Consider the following 24,930-nt stretch of genomic DNA (forward strand, 5'->3'; position numbering starts at 1 on the left):
TTCGTGCCATGGTGCTTTTTAAAAACATTTTCTGTGGGGTGGAGATGGGATTGTGGTGGGTTGAGAGGTGAGTGGAGATGAGGAGATGGTAGACTAGTCCTTTAAGACGCAAAGTAGGGCCAGCAAGCCTTGTGGAGGTGGGTAGAATGTGAGGGGTGCATGTGTGAGCCACCCAAAGACTGGTGGAGAAAGGACTGATCTGTGGGTGCTAGAAGGGTCCAAACAGGGACACACCTGCATGGCCGAGCCCATCCATCCTTAGTAACCCAGTTGCTATGGCGATGGCAGTGCCCACTCTTCCTTTTTGGAAGCAGGATATTACTACTTGCATGTCCTGAAATGGCAGGGAGATCTCAAATTAAGTCGCCCATTTGGATGACAAATGTTGATCCTGGGTGGCATCCACAGTGATAGCTTTACACTGAGGAGGTGCCTTCTCCTGAGTCAGGAGTGAGAAAGCAGGGGTATGTGTTCATCCAGTCTCCAGCTCCCCAGTGCTCAGGCCAGTCCATTTCACAGCTGTTCATTCAGCACAAGACCGACTCATCAATCATGCTGGCAAACTTCTCCTGATTAGCTGGCTACCTCCACATCCGCCACCCCCCACGGCTGGCCCACCAGTCTCTCACAACTGTATTACTGTGGGCAATTTCAAATTAGTGGCTAGCATCCACTTTCCTTTTGCAATTTGCTTTTTCTGTGGTTAGTTTCACAAAATGAGCGTCACAGCCAGCGCCAACAAAGCAAGCAATTCCCTGGTGGGGACCTATTGTGGTGGCAGGGAAGGCTGGGGCTAGATGAAGTAACAAAGGGTAATGGTGCAGAAAATGCAGGAGCAGGCACCCTTGCCTCAATCTTTACCTTCGTCTCCGACAGGACTGACCGTCTGGTTATAGCAGCATCATAAGGCAGGCACCAGCAAGGGTCTACCAGGGCAGGCCTGAGCTCCTCAAAGAGGCATGGGTGGAGCTCCCCCACCCCCCCGCCCAGGATTTGACTTTTCTGAAATGTATGAGGTCTCATCAAAGGCTGCTGGAGTGACATGGAGGATCAGGAGTGAGCAGAAGGAGGGGTAATTTCAGAGTTTCTCATCTTTGGCTCCTAAGATAAGAAGTCTTTAAAGGCAGGTCTCAGGAGAGGTCTTGCAAGGTCCCAGGGACCTATGGGAAGCACAGAGTCAAACAGAGAGGCACAGAGAGGAACAGAGGACTGGCCTTATAGCAGAAGGGAAAATCAGTTTCACATTAAGGGTCTTCCAGGCACCCAGGCAGGTTGAAGGTATGGCCTTACTGAGCCCGGTTCTGAATCCCTCACTACCACTTCCCAGTTGTGTTTTCTTGAATCTCTGCTCTCTTTTGTGAGAGAGGACCAGGCCTCCTCCCAGGGTTGTCCTCATGGGTTTATTTTGTTTCTTTTATCTGCCATCTCTGTCAGAACCTGTCTTCATACCCCACAAGTGTGGTGTCCTGACATAGGCTCCACCTTCTGGTTTTCTCATGGCTGGCTAGGCCTTCCATCACCTCATTGCTCAGAATGGGGCAAGCTCCATGAATTTTACTGTGTGGGTCCTTAATCCAAGGCAGAAGTACTGGGGGGGGGCACATCACCATGGATATGAATTCAAGGGAGGCTTGTAGAATCTCCAAGTATGGCAGGTAGCTACCCTGAGCCAAGTGGCCTTGTTCTTTGTGCCATGGCTGTGGCCAGCCAGAACTGGCCTCCTGGTTTTAGGTAGATGCTTTCTTCTCTGGGTGTTTGTAGTTTGGAGATCAGAGAATCCTTTGGGGTAGAGGCTGGGACATGTGGGGAAAGGACTCTGGGTCCCATGTGGTTCCATCCAGTCCCCTTTTCCACTGCAAGAGATGCTGGCCTGGCCTTTGGTCCTCTCCTTCTGAACACAGGTGTCCACTGCTGTGGGTCTCCAAGACCTGGTGGCTGGGGAACTTGGGGAGAGCGAGTCTAGCTTCAGATCTGGCATTGAGAACTTTGGGGCCCTGCTCCCCTGGGTCAGACTGGAGGTTGCTGTGTACATATTTGGCTCTTCCCCACAGCACTCACCTCCTGCAGGGGTGGCTGGGTCAGACACCTTGGGAATGTTTTTACTCAAATTCAATGGGATATTTTATGTGGTAGTTTGAATGATAATGGCTCCTATAGGCTGGTATATCTGAATAATTGGTCCCCAGTTGGTGGAACTGTTTAGGACGGATCAGGAGGTGTGTCAATGGGGGCAGGCTTTGAGGTTTCAAGACTCGGCATTCCCAGGGTACACTCTGCCTCCAGCTCTCAGATCAAGACGTGAGTTCTCAGCTGTTCCTGCTGTCATGACTTCACTAGGCCGTGGTGGACTCGGACCCTCTGAATCCATACGCGAAATTAAATGCTTCCTTTTTATAAGATGCCTTGGTCATGTTTCATCACAGCAATAGAAAAGTAACTAATATGCTCTGGGCCTTGTCCAGGGTGAGATTTGTGGTCTTCAAAGTGGGGAATTCTGCTGACAGTCAAGGATCTTCTGGCCAATGAGAAGAAAGCAAATGTTCAATTTGTCCACAAAAACAAACGTGACAAACGTGAGGCCTGTGCCTCCCCAGCCTCCGTCTCTTACAGAGCAGACTCAGCTATGGATGCCATTTGTGGGGTCAGGGAGACAAGAGAGGAAGGGTGGATGTGGAATCTGGAGAGGTGGTCTGTCTGTACCACCAACGTCTCCATCTCTGCCAGCTTCCTGCCTTGCATGCCAGCTCCCCATGTGAGGTATCTCATCTTGCTGCCTGCCACCAGAACCCCCTAAAAGCAATCCTGGCCCTCCCCACTGGCCTTAGGATCTCTCACCAACAGGCCACATTCTTCAGATTCTCTGGGGATTTAGGTTGCTACAGCTTCTGACTAGTAGAGCTAAGGGGTCATGAGAGGAAACCAGAGAAATTTCCTGAAGTCGGAGGCTCTTCTGGCTGACAGTTAAGTAAGTAGAGACTAAGAGAGGTTAAGTTACTTGATGAAAGACACACAGCCAGCTCAGGTGAACAGCAGAGCCAGCCCTGGGCCTCTGCCTTCTGAGTTTCATATCACTCAGGTTGAAGGCTGTGGGAGAGCAAATCACCAAGCCCATTAACAATGCACATTATGATTACATCATATATATACGACTACTGGCTGACCATAGCCCTGCATTTAGATATACAGTGCCCTTTAGACATATAATCTCGAGGTGATTTCTGTCATCAACTTCTCAGATTGGGACTTTTTTCATCCTCAATGTCTCGACATGGTCAGCAGAGGGAGCTAACCACCAGATTCCCAGATGCACTATAACAAATGAGTCTTCCTAAGAGGCTTTGAAATGACAGGGCAATCAGGCCTCATTTGGAGAAGCAAAGATTGAGCTTTCGGGCTTTACCCAAATCACCTCTACCTGCTGAAAACGATGTATAATACATAAGTGATTAAAATCCTTACAGATTTAATCAGAAATTCACAGCTAACCACTATTTGCTTTGCTACAAATTGGTGTGGAATAACAAGCCTGTGTATCTCTAATTTTTTTTAAACTTGTGGGAAATTTGCTGGTGATTTGTGGGGGGAAGTGTGGGGGAGGGGGCCATTGAAAAGAGAGAAAAGGAGGAAGGAAGCAATTGAGACTGAGCTCCCCAGAGGCCCTGAATGCAGGGCACTTAGCTTTGCCGCTGATGGCCTTTGCTCACAAATTTCAGGCCCTTTGCTATTTATTATTATGAACAATAGGAAATCGTAATAATAACTCCATGTGTGCCCCTGGCTGTAACTGAGCCGAGTTCTCTGAATTGTTTCTTTCCTCTGAATCATGTTTGGGCTGAAAAAAAACAAAAAAAACAAAACCACCCTCCCTCCTTCCTTCTTTCCTTGTCTCCTTCCAAATTATGCCTCATAAAAATCAAGGCACTGGCTTCTTTCAAATACTGACAAGCACTTAGGGCAGAGAGAGCCCTACTGTGGAAGGATTTAAAGCCCCTGTCTCCTTTACTGCTTTGAACAGCTAAGACTGTCTTGAAAAGTAGAGATGGTCCCTTGTGAGGGGCCCTATAGAGGAAGAGGGGAAAAAGTTAGAGACGGAAAAGGAAACCCCCAGGAGGACTCACCAGCTTCTCAGCCTGTGGGACTCTTTTGTAGAAGGTTTTCTCCGTGTCTTGGATCCACACCACAGAAGGTTGAAGCTCTCGAGCTACCTGCAGATGCAAGAGCGGGCCTGGAGGTGAATGTGTTTCTCCTGAGGGATGTCTGCTCTCTTTCCCCACAGCATGACTGGGACATCCTGGCCTGCCTCAGGAAGGCACGCCTCAGGTCACCTGGAAGTGTGTCTGTCCACCTGCCCCGTGCACTTTGCATGTCGGTTCCTGCCTGGAAGGTGAGGCCATGGGGTGGCCCCCTCTTCCACAGGCCTGTCTCAGTGGACACATTCCTGTGTCAGGGCCCAGAGCCCATGCCTAGTTTGGTTTGTTTCAGCCGAAAGTGAATGGGCACTGGGCCATGTGTTTTCACCACAGCCTACTCACAGTTCCCAGGTTCATTCAAGTTTGCTTGCTATGAGAAACAGTTTCATCCCAGGCTCCCGTGAGGCTATTTGTTCATCTCTGTTCACCTGTGCCTTTGTGACTGAAGATCCCCCACAGGACGGTGGCTCTGAGCCTTGCTAGAGAGAGCGGGGCTTCATGGCAGAGTTGGGACTGGACTTAACCAGGGCATGTGAATAATGGCCGCACACCTAACAATTTCTTCAAAGCACCCACCTAGTAGCGGAGTTCAAGTATTTTTGCAACAATTTGAGCTTTGTATGAATTTGTGGTGGATAAAGGCACTATCAGCTACAGCACACACACAGAGTTAGGAACTCTTATTTATGTATTTCTTGAAACATTGTTGAGGGAACATCGTTCAGGCAGCAGGCATGATTTCAAACCCGGTCATTTGTTCAATGGCTGATAGAAAAGTCACTAGGGGCTTGATGACAGAGTCGTCTCCCTGGCATTTTGTGTCAAATGGGAAAGTAGATTATGTACCTTAAAAGACAAAGGAGATGTTGACTGAATTTGATCCAGCATCTGTGTCAGATGCATCTGTGTTCCCAATACTTTAGGACACTCAGCCAACTGTAGGATTCAGTGCAGTTGGGGAGATATCAGGCTTTTAAACCCTGTGCCATGGAGTTGGAGACTTCAAGTCTTTCTTTTAAATCCATCCTCAGGTGGTGTAGGGTGTCACCAAGGGCAGGCTAGGAGCGAGCAGTGGAACTGCTTTGTACCGGACACAGCACAGGTACTGCACAGCTCAGCCAGCTAGCATGCGACACAGCCATCACTCACTGGGCCCTAGCTGCTTACCCAGGGGCTTCACATATATTCCATGTCCCCAACTCCATCCCACAGAGTATGTCCCATTGCCAACAACCTATGTATAGACAGGGATGATGAAGGTCAGAGATGACCTGAAGCACATGGCTGCAAAATGGCAGAAACAGGACAGAGGCCGGCATGATGCAGGACGGGGGCCGGAATGCTGCAGGAAGCAAGGCTACATCCGTGTTTTCCTAGTCGGCTCTATACCAAGGGTGTGGGGCGGCTCAGAGTCCCTGCCTCAGAGGAGAGAACCGAGGACCTTGGAGATGAATGCATGGATCCCTGGAGATGAATGCATGGATGACAAAGACCCAAACACTCTCTGCTGATTCCACAAACCTAGCTCTTTCTTCACAGACATTACTTCCACCGAGCCCCACCCTGAACCACTGTGACTTCTGAATTTGGGGCAACATCCATCTGTGGGAACTTAATTTTTGCCTTGTTTTCTGTGGTTTATTTTTGGTGCCAGAATCTGAATAGATGTTTTCCCTTTCCTAGAGTTTGATGGCTAGAGAAAAAAGGGAATTAATAGGTTCACCCAAGGGGAGGGGAAGAGAAAAAGAGAATGAAGAGGTTCACTCAAGGGGAGGGGGAGATGGCTCAGTCAATAAAGTGTTTTCTGTGCAAGCGTGAGGACCCAGTTCGAATCCCCAGAACCCAGGTTAAAAGATAGCATAGTGGTGTATGTCTGTAATCCCAGTGCTGGGAGCTAGAGACAGAAGGATCCCTGGGGCTTGCTAGCTAACCAGTCCAGCCCAAACAGCCAGATCCAGCTTCAGTGAGAGAGACCTTGTCTCAAAAAAATAAGGTGGCCAGTGACTAAAGAAGACAATCAGGATTGACCTTTGGCCTCCAAACACACATGGACAGGTAAGTACATTCACACACACACACACACACACACACACACACACACACACACACACCCCCTCTGTCTGTGCTAGTAACTGACTACACTAGTTTGTATATGTTGTGTTTGGCCTGGCCCTTCTCACACAGCACCCTTTTCTCCCAATCCCAAGCCCATTCATTGAACAGTGTTCCCTGGAACCGCCACATCCACCCCCTCCAGCTCTGGGGTAGCTTTGCATGGCTGCTAGTGAAGGTGAGAAGTGACCAGCACAAACCAGGCCACCTGCCCCTCAGCTGTCACCCTTGCAGTGGATACATGCCACAAGATAAAGGGACACCCTCTTTGCTTCCCTCTTCCTCATCTGTCACATCCTTTATGTGATAAAATCAGTGCCCAGAGATGTCAAAGCAACTTATTTAATGGCTCTCCAGCTTCAACATTCTTCGAGTCTTGGGGAAGGTTGTGTACACACTGCAGATGGAGGGGCTGGAGCTAGCGATCCCACTCCAGTCCGGCAGTTCAGAATCCATCACATTTAGGCACCAATATCTTTGCTGGGGTGATGAGGACTGACACACAGGACGTAGGCCCCACCTGAGCAATGCCAGGCCCGGCTGGGAAGCCATGAGAAGGGACAGTCAGAGGGACACAGTAACGGGGAGCGTTGCAACTTGTGCTGAAGATTTTACTCTGCTATGCATGTATGCGCTGGTCAGTGGAAGGTACATGATGGGGCACAGAGGAGTCTCTCCCCACAGCACAGTAGCTTTCCTTGGGACAACACTGGAGACTCCAGACCAGTGGTTCTCAAGCTGGGGGGTTGTGACCCCTTTGGGGGTCAAACAACCCTTTCACGGGGTGGCCCGAGACCACCAGAAAACACAGCTATTTACATTCTGATTCAGAACAGTAGCACAATTGCAGTTATGAAGGAGCAATGAAACCAGCTTTATGGTTGGGGATCATCACAACCTGAGGCACTGTATTAAAGGGTCACAGCATTAGGAAGGTGGAGAACCACTGCTCTAGACCATGATGTCCTGGCTGGGAAAACACACTTGTGTGGGTGGGGGGTACCATTGGCATCAGGGTTTTTAAAGTTGAAAAGTTATCATTATAGATGGTCATGTGAGGCCATTTTCATGAATGTGTACAATATACTTGAGCAGATTCCCCTAATTCCTCTGTGCCCTCTCCCATAATTCCCCTTTCTCCCGTGACTCTCCCCTCCCCATGACTCCCTTTCCCCGTTTCCTGTCTACTTGCAAACACTGTGTCTTGTATCTTCTTTCACCCTATCAGAAAGGTCACAAGAAGTATAGTCACCTTGCTCTTGAGAGCACAAGTCTAACATTCCTGTCCTTTCCTGGGAAGTTGAGTGGAGGGTGGCCACAGGACTTCTGGTGCCTGTGCGGTGCTGGCCAGAGAAGAGAGGCCCCGATAGGTGGACACTGAGGGGGATTAGAGGAATGGAGGCTACCTTTGAATGAAGACATGGGGTGAGGGACTCTGAGGAGAGGCACCAGCTTCCCCAATTCTGGCCTGAATGTAGAATAAAGATAACCTTCTTTCTTCCGTTAGAAGACCATGACAGGAGATCAGAGGCAGTGTGCAGAGTGACTGGGTCATAAATCATAGAGATCAATAACGCAGGGACCCGTTTTAAAGGAACTAGGACCTCAAGGAGCCAGGCAGGCAGGAGAGGGTGGGTGTAAATCTGCAGGTGGTTCAAGAACAGCAAAGACCAGGGGACTCCAGGAGGGCGGCAGGGGCAACTGGGATGAAGACTGTGGTCACAGACTATGGCAGACAGAGCCCCAAGGTTCCCAGATGGTCACACTGGAGGGGTAAAGCAGCTGTCACGCTCCGGGTGGGAGCCAGGCTCTTGGACACTCGTCATGATGCATAGCACGAGGGCTTTTTATGGCAGTCCCAGAAGGGGTCAGAGGCCGGGGGCCATGCGATGGAATTTGCTTACATCTTCCATGGATAGCCTGGGAAGACCTCAAGGTACTATCTGTGCCAAGGTCAGTATGTGAGGTCTGCTGTAGCTGGCACTCTGCTGGGGAATGGGCAGCCTCGGCTCTGTGGGCAGTGGGCACTGAGAAGGGCAAGGCTGGAGGGGGAGGGGAGCAGAGGCTTCTGAAGGGAGCAGGTGAGACAGGAGCAGCGCATGCCTGGGAAGGTAGGAATAAATTGAGGGGCATGTAGAGCTGGACACACACACACACACACACACACACACACACACACACACACACACACGCATGCACGCACGAGAAGTGGACATGGGGTGACCAAGGGGACACAATGAGGGAAGAAATGATGTGGTCAGCTTGAGCCTGACCTTGAAGGTACCTGACATCAGAAAAGACCAATGGTCCAGGAGGGAGATTATCCAGGAATGGTGTGCAGGTGTCTGCAAGAGGGAGGGGAGGGTTGGATAGATTATGGCTGGCATAGTCCAAGAACTCTTCCAGGAAGCCACTGACGAAGGAAGGTGGGGCCTGGGAAGGAAAGTCATCCTGGATGCGGGTGCAGGATGAGACTGCTGGTATTGGCAAGGCTGGTCAGGAAGCTGAGCAGCTAGGATGTCACCGGTGGCCTTGGCAGCCGTGCAGAGGACAGAAGGCAGGTGACAGGCTGCCGAAGTGTGCGTGGGTAGAGTCTAGAAGACAAAGAGGGTCTTTCAGGAAGACGTGGAAATAGTTCATCGGGGAAGGGTAGAAATATCTAGACAGCTTACTGTGTCCAAGACGTAGTGCAACAGCACCACAGTGACGTCACATGACGAGGTGGGAAAGCTGGGAAAGACAACCTTGGAGGGAGACAAGGCAGGAGATGTGGATGGAGAGAAGGAGAGAGGACTATGGCTGTGGGACAGTGTGTGACACTGTGAGAGGCCAGGAGTTAGACAGATTCCCTGGTAGGCAGACAGACATCGTCATCGCCAGGCAATCAAGGTGGCAGATCTCCAAGATGGCCAGCTTCTTCCTCAACCTTCTGATATGAGACAGAAGCCTGGCAGCCTAAAACAAAGGTCTTGTGGGCTTTTGTCTCCCACCAGCAGGCTCAACAAGTTCAAGGCCTGCTCAGGATGTGTCACAACCAATCAACCATCCTTCCTTTCTTCAAGTTGGCCAACCCTAAATTAGGGGAGGATGACTCTTCAGAGGCTTTAAGACCCCTAGCCTTCAAGAAGAGGCTTCTTCACCCTCTGCGGGGGCTTTTTCTCTGTGTGTATGCTGCATGTGTGTTTCCTCACCTCCAACAAACGCTCTTCTTCTGTCTGAGGTGCAGGAGATTGCTTGGCTGCTACCTGTTGCACTTTAGATTTTTCCTGCCTTTAACTTTTTTTTTATTTAAAAAGATTTATTTATTTATGTATATGAGTGCTCTACTTGGGTGTAGTGCCTGCATGAGAGAAGAGAGCCTCAGAGAGAGGAGGGCATCTGATCCCATTGTGGATGGTTGAGAGTCACCCTGTGGTTGCTGGGAATTGAACTCAGGACCTCTGGAAGAGCAGTCAGTGCTCTTAACCGCTGAGCCATCTCTTCAGCCCCTGCCTTTTAATTTTTTAACTGGCAGAGAAAATGGACCCAATCAAGACCCCTAGACTGTGTCATTTTGGGGACCCTTCTTGAATTTCTTCTGAAGGCCATATCAACTGGACACATTGGCAGAGGTACTGGACAGACGCATCTGCCAAGGAGAAGGTCTCTTTTTACTACAGCACCCACCAATCAGAGCTCTGGAGCAGACTGGCACAGACCACTTGACTCCATCCATCTCACATCTGTCTTCAGACATTGTGTGTCTTTACAAACACTTCCATGCCAGTCACCGAAATGGGAAGCGGCCGTGACTCCATGAACACTGCCCTGTGGACATCGTGCAGGCTGACCAGTCTCCAAATAGGAAATGTACTTCCCTAACATCCTGTAACGTGAGGGACTGTCTGTCATTCATGGTTCTAACCTTATTTTGAACATATAGATGGCTTCTGACCTGTCCTATAACTATCAGTACGTAGATAGGCATTTGGGAGCACATGGTTGATATTCTCTTAGAATGACTTCTGAGGAGACAGGGCCTGGTAGAGGTCGCACATAGGCTGTGTGGTTTTTAGAGTCACACAGCCTCCTGGAGGATCTACCTGTCTATGCCCCTCACACCGTGTTGAACAGGTAGGGACCACCACAATGGGTCTAAAAGCATGTAAACTATGGGTAATTAATCTGTCATCTGTCAAAAGTGTAGCATGTGTTTTCTTTGTCCAGGTCCTTATACTTTTCCAAAGCTTTGTCACAAAACACCAGCTGAGGCCACAAAGGCCAGACTCTGACTAGGCCAGCAGAGAACTATGTGTTTAGTTTGCTACCAGCATTGCTGTAGATAATACCTCTGGCACTGGCAGTTATGATAAATAATGGCCACTTTGGTCGCCTCACAAAACTTGAAAGCCACTGTGGTGGTTTGAATAAGAATGGCCCCCCATAGGCTCCTATGTTTAATGCTTAGTCATCAGGAGTGGCACTGCTTGTGAAGGATGAGAAGGATTAGGAGGTGTGGCCTTGTTGGAAAGAATGTGTCAATGGGGGTGGGCTTTGAGGTTCCAAAAGCTCACACCAGGGCCAATCTCTCTCTTCAAAGTTCTTTTCATCTTTTTCTTACAGTACTTGGTGACTATCAGTCTCATGCTAGTATTCAGCCTTCGATGGAGTTTACTACCCCCTTTGGGGTTCATTCCCGAGCAACCCGACTCTGGGAAGAACCGGGGTGCCAGGTCTACTAATGGCCTCACAATGTCCACAGTCACTGCGTGGATCCCATTTGTTTAATAACGCCAGCTCTTTACAAGATCCTGCAAATATCTGAGGTGGCACAAAATGCTAGACATCTGTCTTCATATCCTCTCTATGCCCTTCACTGTCTTAACTGGGGCCAGACTCACTTCAGACCAGCACACAGGCCTGTTGACCTCATGATCATTTAAGAAGTACTGTGCCAGGTGGTGGTAATGCACACCTTTAGTTTCAGAACTTGGTAACTAGACACAGAGTTCTAGGACAGCCAGGGCTACACAGAGAAACCCTCTCTCGGAAAACAAAACAAAACAAAATAAAGAAAGGAAGGAGAGAGAGAGAGAGAGAAAGAGAGAGAGAGAGACAGAGACAGAGACAGAGATAGAGAGAGAGATAGAGAGAGAGACAGAGACAGACAGAGAGACAGAGAGAGAAAGAAAGAGAAGAAAAAGCATTTTGCCTAAGCTAATAATCCAGGGCTAGAGTAGGTATATTTCTTCCACCTCAAACTTGCATTTTTATACCAACTTAATCACTGAGAGTCAGTAAGCCATCATAAGGCCAGGACATTGTGCAAGATGACTCTGGCCTCAGTGGCTCAGCAGTTTGTTGAGGAAGTCGACCATCTCTAGACCACCAAGTACAAGGCCAGGTTGTTTCTCCCCAAGAAGAAAAGCTGTTAAAACCACCATGATGATTACCAAACTATCTAGTCCCACTCTCTAGCCAACAAATGGAGCAGTCCGGCCGCTCTGTGCGGCACTGGTTCCTTTGGCTTGATTGACGAGGCCTGGACGGCTGGGTCTTATTTCTGCTATTTCCATGTCTATGATGCTGACAGCCACTGTTACTGGAGGCTCTACCTGGCTGTATCTCAACCTTCTAGAAGCTTCGCCTGTCTATCTACCTCTCTTGATTGGAGGCTCTCTTCACCAACATGAATGCTTGGGTCTGCTGTTCCACTCTTGTGTATGAGTATTAACCAAAATAAAAAAAAAGATTTGACAATTTGCTAATGAAAAATGGTATCTTTTGCTCTTTTAATTTTCATGGGTCTATGGAGAAGCTTCATTTAAATCATGCAGATAGCTTGGGGTCATGGCCAATTAAATGTAATTGAACCTCTAGAAGTCATGTGGAATAATTCACACCTCGGCCAGCAGAGGGCCCTTCAGTCCTATCAAATATCAACTGTCTCTGTCCATTACTGACTAAGCCGGATCTTCATGAAAACAAGGAGGCCTCCATCACTGGGTTCTGTGAATCCTCTGAGCACACTGCCCAATGGTCACCACAGGCATCAGACCTCAGGACACCTTGTCTGAGTTGTTAGAACATGCTTACATCATGTATCTTATGGACACGTGCCCTGGATGCTTTTAGGATTCTCTCAGGATCCTGCTTCACTGGCTAGGGAGAACATTAGGAAACCAAAACCCAATCAATGCTTTCTAAGCTATTGCCTCAGTTTACTAAGCTGGAAAGGACCACTTAACACTCATTCATTTTTTTTATTCCATGAGGACTGGCTGAGCATGTGCTTTTGGCTGGGACCTTTGGTGGTGGGAACCTCTCCCTGTCTGTAGGTGTGCAACATCCTGGGTCTATGTGTGAGGTACTGCCATGCAGGGGGGAACAGAAGGGTGTTACTTCCCATTCTGTGGCTGACAGTGCATGGTGCCTACAGTCTGATGCTCTCTCTCTCTTCGGGCCCCACTTGTCCTTGGAGGGAAGTTAAAACTAGTGAAGAAATTGGCCCTCCTGTTTCTTTCCTCTAGAATCCCACCAGAACTGGAGACACAGCTGTACCTACTACATAGCTCTGTGGCCCAAAGACCTTATCTTTCGTTTTCTTTTTTTTTCTATATTATGACGTCCGTGACTTGGGGTGGACTTTCCCACATAGTTCTATCTGGGCTCCTTCTGGAGTGTTCTCACCTTTGACTCTATCCTTCCAGGATTAAATGCTGAAAGCCCACATTAGTGCAAGACAAGACAGAGGACTCTCTGGCTATCCAGATGCCCACTACTAACAGGCATGATGAAGTGTGGCCTCGCACTGATGACATGGCATTCTGAGTCCCAGACCACAGCACATGCACACTGTGGGATGCTGGCTTGGGGCTGTATGTTTGTGGGAAGAATACAGTGAACTCTCCACACATGCTGCTTAAACCTGCCATTGGCTTAAAAGTGCTATAAACAAAGGACGTGTGCAGGAAAAGGTTTGGGTATCCCCCTGCACCCATCCCTCAATCTGAAACTACCTTTATCACTCTGTGAAAGGCATCATTGGCCTTCATACAGACACCCTTGTAGGATTTATGCTCAGTGTCCAGACCCCTTATATAGGCCTGAGAGAGAGAGAGAGAGAGAGAGAGAGAGAGAGAGAGAGAGAGAGAGAGAGAGAGAATGAATGAATGCTTATATGTGCGCATGTGGTACCAGACATCAATCTTAGATGGCATTCTCTGGGAGTCATCCTCTTGGTTTTTTGAGACAAGGCTTCTCACGGAGACCTGGGGCTCACTGATGAGGCTATGCTGAGATTGCTAGTGAGTCCCAGGGATCCTCCTGTCTCTACCTCCCCAGCCCTGGGATGACCACAGTGGGCTTTTTATGTGGGTGCTTGGGTTGGCACTTAGGTCTTCATAATGCTTGGGGAGCCCTTTACTGACTGAGTCATCTTCCCAGTCACCCCCTCTTTTCATTTGGTCAGCTCTGCTCTGAGGCCATGTGTGGCCTGTGACTTGTGCATCACATTCTTCACAGATCTGTGTTAGCAATACCACCACAAACAACAGCAGTGTCCTGGTCTTATACTTCAGAGTCCTTGTCCCCAGGAGCTATGCAGCAGGGCTGTCCAAGTCCTCTTGGGACTGTGGTACGAGCCTTGGACAATAGCACATCTGGGCAGGGTTCTTTCCTGGGGGAGAAACTGAGCACTAAAACATTGTGCTTCCTTTGCTTCTGGCTGCAGGCTAGTGTGGCTGCATGACCTAGACCTGACATCCTCACCCCGACCCCGCACCCCCAGCTGAGCAGCTGCTTTAGCCATCTCCTAGGACCTCCCTCTTGTGCTGGCCCTTGGCTGGGTTGCTGAGTAGAAGGGAGAAAGAGAGAGCCACAGGCCGGCAGAGAAGAGCCAGCATCTCCCCAGAGTTCAGGTGCAGGCTGGTGAGTTCTGTTTGGCTTGCTATCTGAGCTCTGATTTCCCGTGAGTCTCTGTGGAGAATCCTGAAGGGTCAAGGTCTTTCTTATGAGAAGAGGGGAGAGTCAGGGACAAGCAACTGACTTCGGAAGATGGAGATCCTATGGCTTTGAAGTCAGACCTGGGCTTAAGTTTGGATTTCAGCCCTCTGGTTCTTCTTAGCCTCAGTTTTCCTATCTGTAGCATGGAGGCATTATTGGATTTGGGCACCATTAAAAAGAACAATATGTATAACTCCTTAGTGTGTGCCTCACTTTTGGTTAGATGTCTCCAAAAGTCCTTTTGGCATCCCTGCCTCTGATTTATTATCATAAAGATCCGAAGAAACTAATGCCTGTGGATTCCTGGGAAATGGCCTTTCTGCCCATGCAGAGTTGTTCAGTGTTCATCATACACCAAATCAGCCAATGTTTCTTTTGTTCTTTCTATCTGCTTAAAAACAGAAATGCATTTGTCTTATATTTTGGGGGCTGCAAGGCTAGGATCATGGGATCTGCAGAGTTGGGTGTGCCTTAGGGCTTCCCCACTTCTGTCCCCTCGGGTTTGTTTGTTTTTTTTTTCAAGACAGGGTTTCTCTGTGTCACTTTTCACCTTTCCTGAAATTCAGTCTGTAGCCCAGGCTGGCCTTGAACTCACAGAGATCCGCCCGTCTCTGCCTCCCAAGAGCTGGGATAAAAGGTATGCGCCACCACTGCCCGGCTATTTTTTTTTTTTTTTTTTTTTTTGGTTCCCTGAAGATAAATGTTCTTCCCATGTCTCCCCAACGTCTAGTCTTCTCTTGGTATCTCAACTCTCCCTGTCTACACCAGGAGCTGGAGGGACCGTGAAAGTGTTCCAAATGTTTAATTGATCAGATGAATAATTTCTAATATTTCCTAAAGGTAATACCTTCTTGTCTTCATCTTACCCCAACTGGACAGAGAATCTGAAGTAACCATTGTTCCCATTTATACCAAACATGTCTTAAAGGAGACCCCTCCCCCGGCCACCCTGTGTGAAATACAAGACTCCTTCAGGAGCAGTGGCCACAAAACGGACTTGAATCTGTGGTTGTGAAGCAATCCAGAGGCTTGCTTTCCCACCCTGTTTTCAGGGTGGTGCGGAAGACTGAGCGCCCCCAACTGGCTGCAAGAGCAAATGCAGGTTCCTAGCAGTTCTAGCTTCTCCCCAAAGATTAATTCATGCAGAGGGATTAGTCTCAAGAGGCATGATGGGTAATAAGACCCTTCTAATAAGACCCTTCTGTATTCATCTCCAGCAAATCTCATAGAGCCAGCCTTGCTGCCCTTGAGCCCACGGCCTGAGTCCTACATTTGACAGTGAGCCACACCCTCCAGCTTCCTGGGGTCCTAGTGAGCCACACTCTCCAGCTTCCTGCCCTTGACTCGCCTAAGCAAGCTCCTAATCCTGTCTTCCTCTGGTTAATTAAATGCAGATAACTGCTATGTCAATCATGCTGGAGCACAGTGGCCTCTTGGAGCAGTCTTAATTGAATGACTCCCACTCCTGAGACTTCTGGGTCTTTCATTAATCAGCTACATACACAACAAAGGTGACGCTTAATGAGGTGTGTGTCAGGCTCCCAACACCAAGGGGCCTAGGTGGATTAACAGCCTGACGTCTAGCATTTCCTGTCCATATAATGTCGGGTTGTGATTACTCCAGTAAGTGCAATGGTTCTTTATCTGTTACCAAGACAAGAGCTTTCACTTTCCCAGAAGGAGAACACAAGGCTCAGGTCACTGGCTGTGCTCAGAGTCACACCAGGAGCCGTGTGTGGAGTGGAGAAACCCAGGTACAAACTGTGTGTTCATAACTCAGGTTATGAACCATGGAGGCTCCAGCTGGACTCTGGGGGTCACACAGCAGCACTATGACCCCAGAAAATTATTCCCTTACTTTGTACCTCTGTTTTCTTATTGGTGATGGAGGTAGTAGCAGTGTTGTGAGAAGCGAATACTGTTATAGTTTTATTTCTGTTGCTGTGATAAAATATCACAGTATATTTTATCATATGATTATAATCATATGATAAAATATCACATAAAAGCAACATTGCAGTGGGGTGTTGGGGCCTCAGCTCAGTAGAAGAGTGCTTACTTAGCAAGCTCACGGCTCTGGATTTGGACTTCAGCTCTGGGGCAGAGGGTGGGGGGAGTACAAAACGTAGGAAGGATCTGATTGGCTTACATTTCTAGGCTGCAGTCTATCATAGCAGGAAGTCAACTTCAGACAGCTAGTCATATCACATTCACAGTCAAGAGCAGAGGGGAATGAATGTCTCTTGCTTGCTTGCTTATGTTCAGCTCGATTTCTTTATTCTGACACAGTTCAGGACCCCCTGCCTAGGGAATGGTGTTGCCCAAAATGGACAGTATCTTTCTACATCAATTAGCAACCAAGACAATCCCCACAGACCAACCTGATCTAGGTCATTCCTCTTTGAGACTCTCCCCCGGTGACTCTAGGTTGTGTCAAGTTGACAGTTAAAACTAACACATACAGAGCAACGTGCACAAGAGAGTTGTTTGCGTGGGAGCTCCACCTCAAGCCCTAGCACCCTGGCACCCTGGCACCTTGGCATCCCTATATCCAAAGAGTCTGGAATGTTTGGAAGGAGTCTGGTACTTGGCTCCCCTCCCTAGCTTCTCCCCAAACCCACCCCTTCAAATCCCGCCAAACATACCTCCTCCCACAGAGAGGCTTCAAACCATTCCCACAGGGGATATATAAGAGGCATCCCAGAAAACAGACTTGTGGTTCTTCTGGTCTCACATTCCTGTCTCCTCTCTGTGGGCCCTGCAGGCTGGGGAATCGCCCAGGAGAGCTTTACCCATTAAACCTGGGCTTTCCAATTTGGTCTGATCTGGTTTGTTTCAAAGGCAGAAAGGCCTTCAGGAGGCCTAAAACTTATCAAGTATCTGCTGGGGGAATGCTGATGCTCACAGTTCATGTGTAAGGAAGACTGGTACCCAGGATATACAAACAGTTCCAACATACCAAGAGTCCCCCAAAGTCCAGCTTGAGCCAGTATGGAAGGTGAGCAGCAAGGGAGCCGGGGAGATGACAGAGATGGTAAAGCACTTGCTGAATGATCATGGAGACCTAGCTTGATTCCCAGTCAGTACACATTTAAAAGAGCTGGGCATTTGTGTGTGCTTCTCATTCTGGGCTGGGGAGACAGAGACAGGCAGATCTCTAATGCTTGCTGGCCAGCTAGCCCAGCTTGCTTGGTGAGTCCAGACCTGTGAGTGACCCTGTCTCCTCAAATGAGGTCAATGGTATCTGAAGACTGAAACCCAAGGTTGACCTCTTACACACCTGCATGCTGACCTCTACTCACACAAGTGCATCCCACACAGGCAAACGTAAACACACACCCACTCACCCATCTATCCACACAGAGGAGGCAAGGCCCTGAAGAGATATTTCGCAAGAGGAGTCAGCCATGGGAGCAGAGCACATCAGACAGGCATCCCGTGATGGGAAGTGCTGTGTGTGGGGTTCCTTTGTGACAAGCATGGAAGAAGGGGAAGGCAACACTCCCTAAGAGCCCAATGTGAGCGGTGGCTGAGGGATCAAAGCCCACTCCTGACTTCACTCACTCGAGATTTCTAGGAGGGACCCACTTCTGTGTTCCATTGACACTACCATCCCCATTTTTTTATTGAAAGGCAGGTTCGGCCCAGCGACCAGCCTGGGTAGTATGTGCAGCCACACTGGTTTCTGTAGTCTAAGCTGACATTCTAACAACTAAAGGTAGATCGAGGGGCTGGGGGATGACTTCAGGGTTCTTAGCCAAGTCACAATTACATCTTATAAAATCTTCATATTATCTATAAAAGATTCCTATCAGAGGTATTTAAGGTTCATTCCTTTTGGTGATGGGACCCAAAGGGGCTGTTAGGAACTTAACAAAGGTCACAGAGCTGGCAGAGCGGTTGGTCCTCTGAGATGCTGTCCATGACCCCATGTCACCCTCCTCTGTCAGCCTCCTGTGCTGGGCTTAGCTCTCCGCGGGTTCCTGCTTTAGACCCGCTGGAAGAGACAGCACTCAGAGTAATGGAGCACTGTAATTTATACCACATGAGAAACAATACAAGCACAGGTCTGACGCTGATGCGCTGAGGACGTCAAACATGGGTTTGATTTTCCAGGAGACACACGGGCATTTCCGGAAGGAACCCCGTGGCTGCAGGAGTCTGGTCCTGTGGCTGTGGGAATCTGGTCCAGGCAGCACAGTAGGGCGTTTATGCTGCAAAGCAGCTGTTTGTAATTGTGAGATGCTCAGCCAGATGTGAGAAAGAGCTTATTTATGGAGAGACGAAATGGGAGTTCAACACACATGCACCTGCTGGTCTAGGGAAATGGCCTGCGGGAAGCGAGCATCACTTGGAACAGGAAGGGGAGCCACAGCACGTACCTTGAAGACCAAGTGGAGCATCATCTGCAGGCCGTTCTTGCCAGGGTACTTTCCGGCGATGTTTGAGGCTGACAGGTTGAAGAGGTTAGCTCCTGTTTCTGTGCAGATGGCATGGACCAGCATTTTCTTCCCTACCCCAGAAGGCCCGACCAACAGCAATGACTTCACCCAAGGAGCTTTCTCATGCACTTCTGCGGACCCTGGAAGAGGCAGAAGCCAATGCTGTTGAGTGCTGCCGAGAAAACCAGAGGTCCTTATTATGCCTCAGGCTGTGGCTTCACTGTATGAAGGGGTCTCTGTGGCCATGATGAATACATGGAAACAATGTCAAGCCCAAGGCTCACCTTCTGCCCCAGTGGGCTCTGGGCCATCTGGGGTCCTCCAGGCCAGCTTTTCTTTCCTGGTCCTGTATTTTTCCAATCTCACAATTTTAAAGAGAGTTCCTGTAATAGCTTTTTGTGTATGTGTGATAGTTGTGGGGTTTCTCTGTCAAGAGCTTCACTAAATCCTCTGACAGCTTGGGAAAGGAACGCAGAGAGACAGACAATGAGGTTGGCTGAGACATGTTCATTTCTACTATGTAGAAGTGTATGAGACAGAGGGAAAGGCCAATGGCCGGGGGACAAAGCCTTGGAAGTGTTTCTCCTGAGCTGGCCCCAGACTGTCAGGAGCAAAGGTCACCTGGCACTTGGTAGTAAAGCAACTTGGATTATCATTGTTCCTGCCTCTTGTCTTCATCCACACAGTCTATACCTCAGGGCAGGTGTTCGCCAACATGGGGGTTGGGGGTGGCAGAGCAGAGTGGGCAGGCACTCAGTAGGTACAAGGTACAGAGAATTCAGTGCTGGTTGGTGTGGTGAGTGGATTAGCTGTCCTTGTGGGGTTCTGGTTTGGGTGACTCTGGGTACCTATGTTTTGGCTGTTAATATGTGAATGTAATGATAATAATATTAATAATAAAATCTGAGACAGGATCTTACCCTATAGCCCAGGCTAGCCCAATCCTTTCTCTCTGCCTCTTTTTTTCAGGATTTTTAAGGCTGCCTTAAGGTAGCAAGGACAGGGACTTGGGACCCAAAATCACTAGGTTCCAAGACAGCCAGGGCTCTGTAGAGAGGTCCTGTCAAAACAAAACAAAACAAAACAAAACAAAACAAAACAAACAAAAGAAAACAAAAAACAAAAAAACAGAAGAGCTGATGATGTCCAATGTGGAAAGTATAGGAAAAGAAAGTGTAGAAAATTATTCAAAATACTGACTGCCTCCCCTGTACTTCCTTCAGCCTACGTGAACAAGCCACTGAGGAAATGTAAACAGACTGGAAAGGCAGCTGGGACATACAAGGTGCAGGACAGGCTGCCTGGAGCCATTCAAGGGTCAGGCCTGCTTTGTGATAGTCCTGTCCCAGGAGGGGACTGTGGTCCCTGAGGGCTTCTGGACTGAAGTACCCCTGGCTCCTAGACTTCCTGGTTTATCAAGGCTGCTTCTTTACTGGTCTGGGAGGAAAGTTCCAGCACCTGGCTGACAGGTTTGGAATCAAAGGACAGCTTAGAGAAGTAGGTTCTCTCCTTCCATGTAGGTCCTGGGGACTGAACTCAGGTCACCAGGCTTTACTTACTGAGTGATCTCAGGACCCCTAATGGTGTCTCAAGGGTCAGGCAAAGTTGTAGGCACCAGCACAGGCCAGAGGTGGTGGGTCCTCTGGAGCTGGAATTGCAGCTGTTTGTGCTGCCAGATGTTTGTGCCGGGAACAGAACTCAGGACCTCAGGACTTCCTTCTCCTCCTCTTCCTCCATGTGAAGGTGGGGTGGTGTGGGGGTGGGGGTGGGGTTGGTTGTTGATATGGTGGGGGATACTTGGGGGCATGGGGAGGCTGCTGCCAGATCTCTGGGGCTTTGGTGGGTAGAGGTGGGGCATGGGGTGTGCTCCTGGGGGCAAGGTTCTAAGAGCAAGGCTGTCCAGCCAGGAGCCCAGATACTCATGTGCTCCTCCAGGTAAAGGCAATTCCCTTGGGAGCTCCCCCTCTGCCTTTCTAATGCTAGGACCACGGCCAGGCGCCATCATGCCTGGCTCAATACAATTTGTCCTTTCCTTTCCTTTCAGGTATGATTGAAAAGATACAGGGAATCGTGTGAAAATCAGGAAACTTGTCATTCTCTGTCTTCTTTCGGGTGACATAAACAAGGGCGTGTTGTTTGTGGTCAGGGGAGTTATAGGAACAGGACACGTGGGGGAGGTACAGTTGTCTCAGTGCTGTTCCCCTTTGGTTCATACTTGGACATGGAAGGATGTGCCGGGCCTGCCCGGCAAACCCTGGGTGCTCCTGTGACTAAGCAGGGTAGGTTTAAATGTGCAAAGGTCTTGAGATGTACTGCTGGAGTTTATGGTCAGGAGGGAACTGAGCCCTGGGAAGGTGAACCTGAGTGGAAAGCTAGGTTTCGACTGAGCCTTAGGTGTGGTGTTGTTTGTTTCTGCTCTTTTTGGTCTCTTTTTTTTTGGGGGGGGCACCACCCAGTTCCCAAATAAATTCACACGGAGGCTTAATATTAATTATGAATGGGCGGCTTTAACTTGGCTTTGTTTCTAGCCAGCTTTTCTTAACTTTTCCTTGTCTACCTTTTGCCTCTGGGCTTTTCTGGTTCTCTTACTTCTGTAAATCTTACTCTTGCTCCATGGCTTGCTGTGTAGCTGGGTGGCTGGTTCCTGGAGTCCTTCTTCTCCTCTGGCTGCTAGCTCTCTCCCTCTTCCCAGATTTCTCCCTCTGTGTATCCCTGGCCTGCCAGCCCCGCCTAACACAGCTTCCCAGAGTTAAATAATTGCAACATAAATACAAGTAACACTCTTCCAAATATTCTACTTCACAGGTGTGTCTGCAATGGGAGGCAAAGGGAGCTTGGACCTCAAGATCCACAGATGGTGGATAAGCTAAAACTAAGTTGGGGCCTCAGCTGGCCTCTGGGAGAAGGGGACACATATGCTGTGCTTTGGAGGAGGAAAGCCCAGGAGTGACGCAGGCACAGTGACCAATCAGGTAGGTCTCCAGGGAGCTGCGTGCACTTTGATTGGTGAGGTGGTGGGAAAGATGGGGACAGAGCAGGTGGGGAGACTGATGACATTTTCTGGGTGTCTGGAAGGAGCATGGGAATTGTAGGCTTGCCAAGGGTGTTGGCTGGGGCGAGGGGTGGGAGAATCTAGAATGGAGTCGCGGGACGGGGTGGGATGGGGTGGGGAGACTGTGGAATCTGGTGAAGGGACAGGAGACTTGGGGAAGATGTGCCAGATGTGCATGCAGGCTGTGGCTTTTTGAGGGAGGGATCACCCAGACCACTCAGAGGTGAAGAAGGTGGTCCCAGGGAAGGTCCCTGTAGTTGGGGCCCAGCTAACCTCACAGGTCTGGTGACTGCAGCTCTTCCTGAGAGCTCTCGGAGTGGCTTAGAGATTCAGGACACAGATTGGGGCCTGTCTAAGGTCTGAAGGACTGCAGAGTGATAAGAGGCCCGGACCCCATTTCTACCATCTGGAGATGGACATCTCTGGAGGGTAGGATTCAGGAGGGTATGTGAGCATAGGAACAAACCCAGATCCACCCAGCAAAGCACCCTCCCCAGTACCCTCAGCCTCTTCTATGGATCTTCTAGGATCTGATTGGGCACATCCTGAGGTCTATAGCACTTCAACCCTAGTCCTCGTCACTTAGGATGGGGCTCTGTTTCATGACCAGTGTAAAGTGGCCTCTGTGGGCTTCTGCCAGTGGCTGCCACTGAAGTGGCCTGAGCAATCAGTGCCCCCTAAGGCCTTGCCTCCTTCCTTCTGTAGCAGGACACCACTTTTCACAGGAGGTTTCTCCTGTGGCTGTGGGGAGGCAAGTGGCAGCTAGCTTCGGGAATTGTGCCAGCTGCAGCCGGCATCTCCCCAGGCTGCTCGCACATGCAGCTGGAGGTGCTGCAGGAAATTTAGAGGAAACACCCGGAAGGCATGTCTATGCACGTAGCTCATCTGCCCTATGTGTCTGCATTCTTGACAGGTGACATAAAACTCTCTCAGGAGAACAAACTCTCCAGCTGCCTCTGTGGCCAGGAGGGCTTGGCCGCTGCTGAGGATAGCTGGGGATGGGGGTGCAGTGGGGGGTGGGGAGTGCAGCGGGGGGTGGGGGGTGCAGTGGGGTGGGGTGGGGGAGCAGTGGGATGGAGTGGGGGGGGGGAGGGTCCTTCATGACAAAGGGATGAGGGAGGTAGAGGGGGCAAGCTGCCTCCTGAAGGAAGGCTTTTGAAGCAGAACAGAAAACCATGCACACCAGGAACCTGAAAACCCAGGGAACAGATGTAGCAGCCTTGGGCAGGAGGAGTTCCTTGTAAACTACTGGCTCCTTGTCTCCCAGCACGTTACAATAAGGTGTGAGGCTCAGTGTTCTTTATTAAGTTGGCCTCGTGAATGTTACATATTGAGTTTGTTGACATTCAATCATGTGCTCCAATATGTTATATCTGTATGAAATACAATATGAATGAAATATAGTACCTGTATTTATACAGCCCTCAAATTACATCTACTACTAGTGATGAAATGTCAGGAGAGGACATAAGGCTTTCTTGCCAACAGACTTAAGTTCTTAAGTCAGAGCGGGAAAGTTATCGAAGCAGGTGAAATGAACAGTAATTTCTAGTTTCAGAGCTGTGGGCAGAGCTCCACCAATTGAGGTGCTGCCCTTCCCCAGAGGGAAGGAAGACTGACTCCATGCCTTCCTGCATCCCTAGGCACATCCTAGAGCCATGTCTGAAGAACTGTGATGGAACTCTTTCAGTGGTAAGAAAGGACGTGGGGGGAGATCAGGAGCACCTCGGGGAAAGGTTTAGTACACAGGAAAGACCTAGCCATAGAAGGTCACATGTGAAGGCACACAGGCACCTTAGCCCTTGGGCTCAGCTGACTGACTTTACAGAGGCCACCTCTCCACCTCTCCATAACACAAACTGGACCCAGAGATGGTACAGAAACACCCTTCCCAGCATGCCCTTCTCTGTTGGGCTTGTACTATGGAAGACAAGGCTTCATAGTCTCAGGCAGGGTGGTGAAAAGTCCTTTTGGGATCAAACAGGAAATACCATCAAAGCAGGAAGGGAGGCTGCTGCCTCAGCTTGTGGAATGGCCAGTCCTTACCCAAAGGCAAGATCCCATACAGCGTGATGAGCTGTTTGACGTCCAGGAGGGAGGGCATGGGCTCTATGGCTACCTGGCGCAGAGTAGTCCCCAGGTAGCTGTACTCACCTGGGGAGGAAGGAAATCTGGATGAGTGAATGGGAAACCAAGGTGGTCCAAAAAATGAAGGATCAGAGAACACAATGCAACATGACAGAGCCATCATGGAGGCTGTCCTAGTCATGTTGAACTAGTAACCTGACACAGCTCTGAGTCATCTGAGGGGAAAGCCTTGATCAAGGAATTGCCCAGATTAGCTTGACCTGTGAGCTTGTCTATGGGGGGATTGTCTAGATTATTAATTGATATAAGAAGGCTCAGCCCACAGTGGGCGGCTCCATCCCTATGCAGGTGGTTTGGGGCTGTATAAGAAAGCTAGCTAAGCACACATGAGTAAGTGAACAAAAGCCAGAAGAGTGAGGCAGCAAGATGTCTTCCTCCAGGAGTGGTTCCCACTTTGAGATCTTGCCCTGACTTCTGTCAGTGATGACCTGTGACCTGGAAGTGTAAACCAAATAATCTCTTTTCTCCCCAAGTTGCTTTTGGTCAGAGGATTTTTATCACAGCTACTGAATGAACCCAGGACATCTTTTCTTAGATAAGGTTTGAAGAGAAACCAGGCAAGAAAGCATAGCACACCAGAAGTAATAAAAGGTAAATTATATTAACAGTTAGGAGAATCTCACACAGAATAAATACTGGCTGCTTAGCGTGCACCAGGCCCTGGATTGGATCCTCAGTATTGTCGATCATGGTCACCACAAAGAGAAAAAAAGTACTGGGTTGTGTGAAGTGAGCTAAAGTTTTGAGTGATATACAAAGAAGCTAAAATGTGGCAGGTTTTACTTTCGACGCTAAGAGATTATTTCTTAAATTGGCAGAAAGTTCCACAATAAATTATTTAAGATCCATGTGGAATGTGTGCCTGAGCAGTGCACTGTGAAAGGAAGGGTCTGAGTCTAATTTAGGATAAATAGAAACATCTCCTGTTGAGGGTAATATTAATTTACATTTTTATCATTTTTAAAGGGTTACCAAAGGAATAATATGGAAATAAATCTCTGCA

General features: G+C 49.1%; 1 protein-coding gene across 1 annotated transcript in view; it reads right to left on the minus strand.

The window, feature by feature from the left end:
* Nucleotides 1-24,930, minus strand: part of Iqca1 (IQ motif containing with AAA domain 1) — a 126,757-nt gene that overhangs the window by 13,462 nt on the left and 88,365 nt on the right. The window contains exons 14-16 of the mRNA XM_036173484.1: nt 23,826-23,933; nt 18,668-18,867; nt 4,119-4,205 (exon numbers count right to left, since the gene is read on the minus strand). Of these exons, the coding sequence (XP_036029377.1) occupies nt 4,119-4,205; nt 18,668-18,867; nt 23,826-23,933 (395 nt within the window). The remainder of the gene's footprint in view (nt 1-4,118; nt 4,206-18,667; nt 18,868-23,825; nt 23,934-24,930) is intronic.

The sequence above is a fragment of the Onychomys torridus genome, chromosome 23, assembly GCF_903995425.1.
Source record: "Onychomys torridus chromosome 23, mOncTor1.1, whole genome shotgun sequence".
Classification (NCBI taxonomy): Eukaryota; Metazoa; Chordata; class Mammalia; order Rodentia; family Cricetidae; genus Onychomys; species Onychomys torridus.